Here is an 8,642-nt window from a genome sequence, read left to right on the forward strand (position 1 = left end):
TTAAAAATGAGCCCCTATGTGTATTCTCAAACGCATGTAACGTACAATCTTCTTTTGACAAAAATGTGGTTGTATATTTGTACGTCCCTGCATTCAATCTAAGGTGTTAGTGATCCTCATGTGTCTTTCATATGAATATAGAGGCTTTTTTTTTTCTGAATAATTTTTCATTTCCTGCATGGAAAAAAAAATCTTTAGTGAATTTGCTTGTCTGTAATTCAGCTTCTGAGTTTCAGCATTCTCCTGTGAAATAGATGGATAGAACTCAAGTTGTTTGGGCTTTGGCAGTTGACGCAGAGTCAGCAGCCTATAGCTTCCCACATTTTTCCCGAATATTCTGTTTCAATTCCTCAGCCTCTTGGTGGAAAAAATGTGTAAAGAATTTCTATATTAGGGATGGACTCATGAAATAATCAGCCAGTAACAATGCAGTTATCAACTCCCTAAGTCTCCAGAGAGTAGTGTAGATTTATTTTAATGAAGTCTTGAGAAGCAGAAATGCAAGTAATTATCCTTTCCATAAAGAAGCCATATTGACTGATCCCTGTAATTGAAAGAGAAAAGGCTCCAGGGATTTTTCCATGAACTCAGATTGTCTAAGCATGGGAAAGCAAATCATACATAGCTTTCATAGAATCAGAAGACTCCTGTTAGGAGCAGGAAAGAAAAGAAATGGGAAGCATAGTAAGCAGATGGTGAGGAGCAGAGCCATTTGTTTGCCATATAAAGCTCAAAGTAGAAGATAGCAATACCAGAATGCACTCTTTTTTTCCTGTTTGTAGAAATTCCAGTCTTGAATGAGATATGCTTAGTGATACAGAATTGTAGTGTATAATTACATAACAGCGAAAGAAAAGCAGTCCCTTAGTGTGTGGAAATAATCTATTTGTAGTGGTCCTTCTTTGTCATTCTGTCAGAATGACTTTGTTATATTAATGGGTGTTCATCAGATAGGACCTGGCTTCCAATGTGGGAATTCTTACACTGTAGTAAATTCATCAAAAGTCCTGAAAAACAGTAAAATATTTCTCACAAGATACAGTGATGATCTCATCAGTAAATGATGCAAATTATCTATCTGGTTTCATCCATAATTTTAGTCTTGATCCACAATCTTTTAAAATTTTGTGTTCATAACACAATGATCTGGTGTCTGTCCTTTTCCCCTCGTCTATTCTGTCACATAGATCTGGCTTGCCTTGTTAGTTAGACAGCAGACTTCATTCTGAAACTGAACCTTAGGCATAGCACAAAAAAGATTTCTTAGAGAAACGATCTTGAAAACATTCTTGCTCTTCTTTTAGTAATTTGAACAGTGTAATTTCAGATCATTGTGAGGAAGATATCTTCTTGTTTTGCCTTGCCCTGCTCTTTCAGAGAAATAGTTGATTCTTCACTGAAATGTCATCATAGGTCACTGAAGTACGTGTTGATGTGGCTTAAGATGTTGCCGATGGAGTAATTCCAGTGTATTACCTCAGTGGTGCACACGTGAAATTTTCCTGTTGCTTTCTCTTAATTTTCAGTTGTACTTCAAGCTTGCACATAGGTGCACTTTATAATTGATCCGCAGTTAAATTACGCCTGCTTGTGTTGATCTTTAATTTGATCATAATAAACACGGAATAAAATATAACACTATTTAATGTAGCTGGTAGCAGTGCACTTCTTCTGGATTGAAGTGAGGAGTTTGTAAGATGGGGCTTCTCTGAGGGAAATCATATCAGAAATATTTTCATGTCACATAGCAACTTGATTTAACTACACAGAATTGTTTTTATATAGAAATTAACAGGAAGTAATGATTGTACAGTGAACTAACCCAATGAATCAGGGAATCTGGTTTACTTCATGCTGTAGCGAGTTGCTGTATATTTTTGCTATCTTATCTGCTTCGCTTCTTAGTGAATTGCACTTTCCAGATATGTTTGTGTGATTAGTTTTCTGCTTTAGTGGTTCTACTTTCCACTTGTTTGGGGCTTGTTTTCCAAAACACTTTTCTGTATTGCTGTTTTGCTAGATTTCTGTAATAAGTGTGTGAGATTAATAAATCTTAGAGCTACTTAGTACTAGGGATGTTTTGATGCAACTTGACTACTGCTGTGTCCAGTTTCTTATCTTCCCTCTCATGCGAGTATGAATTCATAGTGGTTGTGATGAGAACATAAGTGATACTAAAGGAAAAGATCTTTCAATCTGGAGGCTACTTAGTACAATTGACAGGTAAACCTACAGTCTGACCGTGGCCACTGTCTGTTGTTCATCAATATTTGAATTAATGTATATTGTCTACTCCATTAATACAACAAACTCCTGGTAAAAGCTACTGCTCACTGTCATTGCATCTTGTTTCCCATGTAATGATCAGTTAGTATGGGAATCTTTGAGTGAACTGACCAAAGATTGTCTTTGTGTAAAACTAAGATTTAATGTCCAAATTATCTTGAGAGCCTTAGGAAGTCAACTCAGTGCGTAGAGTTCATCCATTCAGGCATAAATTCAAAGCTTCATCTCTGGTTTCTGCAACTTTGTAAGACTTGCTGGAGTGAGAGTTGATTGTTTTTGTTTTCCTCATTGAGTGCTCATAGTCCTGGCAATCAGAATTCTATTCTTTGGAAATATTGGAAATATATCCAACATGTATGCCTGGTCTGCCTTTTTCCCTTTACTGAGACCTCTCAGGTACAATTTTTTTTAATTGAGAGGAACTGAGAGGACAAGAAAAATTGTTTTTAAGTATCATGTCCTGCTCCCCTCAACAACAACAACAACAAAAAGAGGGACAGAAAAGAGAGGCTAAAATAAATTGGCATTTTCTGCAAGAGGGATTAAGTTTGCTGTTACTAAAATGTGTATGTAGATGGCACAGTTTGAAGAGTTGAAAACCTTGACTGTAGAATCACCTTTCTTTATGTGTGACCACTTATTTCTCCAAAATGAATTTTCTAACTGGAGATCTTGTGAAATGTTGTGAAAGAGGATATAAGTATCCATTCTGTGTTGAGAAATCAACAAGGAATAACTCATCCAGATCTCCATTTGCACTGCAAAAGACACTTGTATGACACTTTAAACTCTCAGGAAAGAATAACAAAGATGCTTTAATTGTATTTTTATACTTTATTCAATTGTACGTTCCTTTAATTCACAGACTTTCTGGATTTGGCTGTACATACTGTACTGCCATCTGTCATACGCCTGAGAACATGAAGTTTTAAGATGGCTTGCCTACATGCTGTTGACCTACACAATATACTGTATTTGCAAAGTCCTGTATTTTTAACATCAGATAAGATTTAATTTTTTTTAATATCACTTAATGAAAACCTGCAACAGCAAAACAATGTTATTGTACCATTGCCAGCTCATCATTTCAGATTCTGTAGCATTGACTCAAAGTGTGTGTGGGGGGAGGAGGGGGGGGGGTTAAGGTATTAATTAGATGTTACTTGGAAAAAATTGTTTTTTCTTCAGGGCCCTTCTATCTTTGAATTGTTATAGTTTATTCAGTTGTGAGAGAATCTTCAGTAGTCTGCCCAAATATAACTGAAATAGTGCATGGTCTGAGATTTCAGGTAATCTTGGAGTAGCAGTGGGGTAGAAATACCACATTTGTTTAATTGTGAGCTAGCTGTAGTGTCAGAGTTCTGCTGCTTTATTAATGATCCAAGGAAAAGCTACATTGGGTTAGACAGTGATTCCAGTAAGGGGTAGTTGAGACAATGAAGCAGAAGTAAAAGACTAGATTTCAGAGTTATGAAAAATGAGTGTTTTGAGCACACTTGAAAAATGCATAGTGAGGCTATAAATAGGGAATAGTTCATCTTTGTTGTTTTTTTCCTTCAGAAAATCAGCAGATTTAATTTTCAAAAGCTTGGAATTGAAAACTTTGAAAAGCTTGTGAATATACATCAGTAAGGAAATAGGGTCCTATGGCATTTGTGTATGTGGTCATTGTCTTTCTCTTGTTGCTGTTGCTCCTATTAAGTGATATTAAAAAAAACCTAAATCTTACCTGATGTTAAAAATAACTATATTGTAATTTGTTTCACCAATAGTTTCACACATAAAATATCAGATTTCTAAGAAAAACAGGCTAGGATTATGTAAGATTATTTGAGGAGAAAAGTCATTCTGAAAGGAAAGAGGAGATTGCTCTATTTTAGTAAAAGTAGCCTGAGAGAAGTAGAATAATAGCCTCACATCAGAGATCAGCGGCTTTTCTGCGACGTGTACATGGGAGGAAAAAGAGCCTACAGCAGGCTGCAGAGCTAGCGATTGTCTCCTGCTGCTTTGCTGCTTTTTCTTCCTGAATTCTTCCTTCCCAAGATTTGGAATAGCTCCTGTATTTTGAGAAGTGGAGAGTGGGAACAGTCTGCTCCAAACCTGTTGCTCATCTGTAGATGTAACGTTTTAAAAAGTGAGGTGTAAACTTGAACATTTTAGAGTTCATGCAGGGTTATTTTTAGGTATCAAAAATTAAATCTTACTTCCTTTTTTAAAAAATAAATGAATTGGTAAGTTGAAAATCTGCGTGGGAACTTTTATGTCTTCTATCTTACAAAGGGAAGAGATGAAGAGGCAGGTCAAAATTTTGCATTTAGTAAGTGAATTTGTCACAAGTATGTTTCTTGTTTTGGTTTACAGACCAACCGTGGATTTGGAATATTCCTTACACTAGTGCCCCTGATACGCATGGAAATATGTGGGTTCCGTCATGAATGTTTCCAGTGTTTTGTGATGTTTCACTTGCTGACACTGAGCCTGCAAGACTAATGCAAGACTGCTTATTTCTTTCTTAAAGCTGTAATGTCTGCTAAAAAGGCTGTGTTGAAGTTGAAAGGTAAATGTTGATAATGGAGAGATTCTTGAAGAATTCATAACAATAAATGAACTTGTAACTGCATTTTTAAAAGTAACTTTTTGTATGTCTTCTCATTAGTTCTCTTTCCAGTATACTTTTCAAGACTGAAAGCAGACTGTCCTCAGAGATTCTCTCAGTATTTTTAGCAGTAGTGGATTTAAATGTTATTGTTTTGAGAGTCTACCAGTTGGCCTCGGCACCTCTTAAAAAAAATTGTGTTAAGTTTAAATAAAGTCAACCTTGTTTATGTATCCTTTGTTCTGTCTTTTGTTCCATCTTCCAAGAGTATACACTTGCTTTATTAACCATCACTTCTAGTGCAAGCTCTACTACTAATGGGTTTGGCTTCTTGCAGCATGTCACATCAGTTATTTACTAATCTCGTGGGTTTTTTGGTTTTTTCCATTTGCAGACACAAGTGCAGTCAAAAACACTAATTTAAGCAAGCTTGGGTGCTCAAAAGTAGTCTTAAATATGTTATGGTCCTGCAGCCCCAAAATCTTACTTCACTGTGCGCTATTTCGTTCATTATTCCCTTTTGATTTTAAATGATCTGACTAGGTAACAGTTCCACTGTTGTCTCTTTCTTTTTGTATTATCATTCTCCAGGGTGATGTGGGCTACAATGGGAGGTGTGCCTAATGTCTGTCTGTTTCATTCAAGAGTTATCATAAAGTAAGGTGTGTTTTTACAAAGGCATATAGCAAATGCTATGAAGCGCTGCTGCTTTGCTATCTTAGGAACTCTAGGAACTCGGCGTGTTTCAACTTCAGCTTTCCAGGGCTCATCTAATCCACTATCAGAAGATCATTCTGAAGCCCTTCAATGGGAACAAAGTGATCCGTTCTGTTAGAAAACTCATTAAATCTTTTTATTGTGTGGCTGTTATCCAAAGCAACCAGAGACGGGTCCTTACCTGTATCTTGTGATACCTTAATTGTTAGCAGCCCTGCGCCAAGGGCATGGTTCATTGCACCTCATTGTATGAGCAAGGCCTTGGGCATAGCAACTAGGCTGGAGAGGAAGCTGGGGGGTAGGGGGGGGAGAAAACAGTTAAAGTATGCTATCTGAGGCACTGCTGGGTGGCAGACTTGTACAAAAGAGTTGGTTTGCTTACCAGTATGTGGTTTAATGTTCCAAGTAGAGTTTGAGCTCAGTTGACACACGTGCATGTAATTTGATTTTAACTTTCACTCTCCCAGAACAATAGGTAAAACTTGTTTTGAAGAAAGTGAAGTGCCAAGGTAGTTGTGTGCTTTTGCAACCAGTCCTGTGCATCCCAAACACGTATGGACTTGATGGATGACGTGTTAGAAGTGAACAGAAAACTTCTGAGAACACCTTTAGCCAGAAAATACTGATCAATCAGAACAAACTTGAGAACATTTATTGTTCTCTTAAGATTCCATTTTAACAGAGTGCTTTAAAATTCCATTTTTCCTATCACTCTAATTGTTTGTTTCATGTATTTTTTCCCACAATTTTGCTGTTTTCACATCAGATTCTCTTGAATCTAGTAAGTAGCTGAACTGCAAATAATCATTTTTATCTAGAAGACTGGATTTCAGCATTGTCTGAACAAAGTTGGGGCCCTAATATTCAGGAGGTGATGCTATGAATGAAGCAAAGGAGAAAACAAATTAGCCCAAGCTAAAGCAGCACCTGACATATGTAACTAAGTTTGGCTGGGTACTGTTACTGTTCTCTGTAATACTGTAATCCTATTTGCATTAAAGAAATTGATGAGATTTTACAGTTGTAGGATTAATCACTGTGACCCAAACTGTCAGAATTTTAGGCAAAAGATGGCATTAGTCACACCACTACTTCTCTTTACAATAGAATTTCTTTTATTCTGACCAATTATAAATGAAGGGCAAAAGCAGAAAACATAGTGAAAATGCAGAAAGTGTTGAAAGGAGATGAGTACAATCAGAGAAATAATTCTCTATTTAATGTACAGGTTTTATCCGCCTGGCTTTTTTTCTCCTCCTGTAATATATTGGGTCTTCTGCTTCATTTATCAAAATTGATTCTACTAATGCTCTGACTCTGTTCTGACTATATGGAAGTTGTTTTGTATGAAGAGGTTTCTTCCTTAACATGCAAATCACCACTGTACATGATTTCAAGAGCAATCTGGGAATCTTTTTGGTGATTTTTACATGATCTCTGGGCATTATATGTTGACTAGTTGCCTAACTCTAATTTCTTTTAAATTGCCTTTTTCTTTCAAATACTTTTGTAGTAACTCTTGCTCCTATGGTTCTTAAAACAGCATCCTGCTTTGTGAAGTTCTGACTGTACTAAAATGCACAAAGTTTTGGCACTAACTGCATGCATCGTGCTCTCTCCTTGTGACTTTCCTTCTGTTCTCTTGAAGTTGGAAAGAGTAAAGTTGAGGTGATTTGTTTGGTGCTTTCTTTTATAACCTATATAACACGTGTATGTAAGCTATTACAGCGCAACAATATTCTGCAGAATAACAAAACAGTCTGTACTTTCTGAAAAATCCTCTGTGGAAGCATGCATCCTTCTTGTGATGCCTTGTGTGACCACATGTTTCTCTTCTTGCAGAAATAATTGTTATATGTAGTGGCTTTTTATTATTTTTACTGAATTCTGCCTTCTTTCCTTTCTACTAAGGCTATTACTAGGAAGTGGGGAAGTAAGCAACTGTGAAGCGGCTTCCAAAAAAGGTCTGGTTGTTCTTGAGAAGGGCTCTTGAGGAATCTCTTGTGAGGACTATTGAGTCCCGACTCTGCCTCACATCCTCTGTACCAAGAGGTAATATTCAAATGAAAATATCTGCTATAGCTCTAAGCACAAATGAAAGATTATCTTCTCTAAGTCTAAAATATCCTTCCATTTTAGTAACTGATTTTAAAAAGACGGATGATGTAGTCACATTTCTCATTTCTGAAAGTCTTTTTGTACAACCAGGTTGTCATATTTGCTGCTAAGCATCTGCTTTGTGAAAGATACAAATAGGTAGGTAAAGGCAAGAAGTGATACCATGTTCAGTAGGACTCCCCCAGAGATGCAATCTCTTTGAAACTTAGCAATGCAACAGGCATATTGAAATGTTTAGCCTACTTTATGCCAGTGTCACGTATTTGTGAAGGCTTTCTTTAGTTTCAGATTTTTTGTTAATGTCAAGGTTATGAAGTTTTGAAATAAGTTTTGCTCAGCCTCAGAAGTAGCGGAGGTGGGACTATTTGCTTTACTTCCCTAGTAAGGTACTTCATTACATATAAAAATTGCACAGGAGTAAGCTGCAGCTCTTGTACAGCTTCTCCAAAGAGAAGCCATGCATTTTAATTTAAGCTTATAACTTCTGAATGTGATGCTTAGTTAAAAAATATTGCCACTATCAGTGAGATACAGAAACCAAATCTCTGAGTCTTATCATTTAACAATATCAACAGACCAAGTAAATACCTTGGGTTTTTTGTTTGTTTTTTTTCTTCTACTATTTACAATTATAATAAACCTCACTCCACCGATTGATTTTATCTCTAAAAGCCTGCACAGGTAAACACAGTAAAACTGTGTTGGTGGTGCTGAGGTGTGTAAGGCAAACGTAGCACATTTCCTGACAGCGATACCACAAATGGGTATACTTAACTTAATCACTTCAGTCTCTCAGCATGTTAATTTGGGCTTGGGGTTAATCTAATTATCATCAAGATGTTTCGTCTTGTTTTTTATTTTTTTCTGAAGCTAAAAGATATCTTATGCCAGTGAATACACTGTATTTTTTAATTCAACTGTGCTT

The 8,642-nt window shown here is 36.4% G+C and overlaps 1 protein-coding gene across 1 annotated transcript in view; it reads left to right on the forward strand.

Annotated features, from left to right (window-relative positions):
* Window positions 1-5,115, forward strand: part of TDP1 (tyrosyl-DNA phosphodiesterase 1) — a 35,965-nt gene extending 30,850 nt beyond the window's left edge. Inside the window, exon 16 of the mRNA XM_042868334.1 lies at window positions 4,648-5,115. Within this exon, the coding sequence (XP_042724268.1) occupies window positions 4,648-4,721 (74 nt within the window). The 3' untranslated portion in view covers window positions 4,722-5,115. The remainder of the gene's footprint in view (window positions 1-4,647) is intronic.
* Window positions 5,116-8,642: the final 3,527 nt, after the last annotated feature.

Source organism: Lagopus leucura, unplaced genomic scaffold (assembly GCF_019238085.1).
Source record: "Lagopus leucura isolate 7727_CA_CO unplaced genomic scaffold, USGS_WTPT01 Super-Scaffold_1, whole genome shotgun sequence".
Lineage (NCBI taxonomy): Eukaryota > Metazoa > Chordata > Aves > Galliformes > Phasianidae > Lagopus > Lagopus leucura.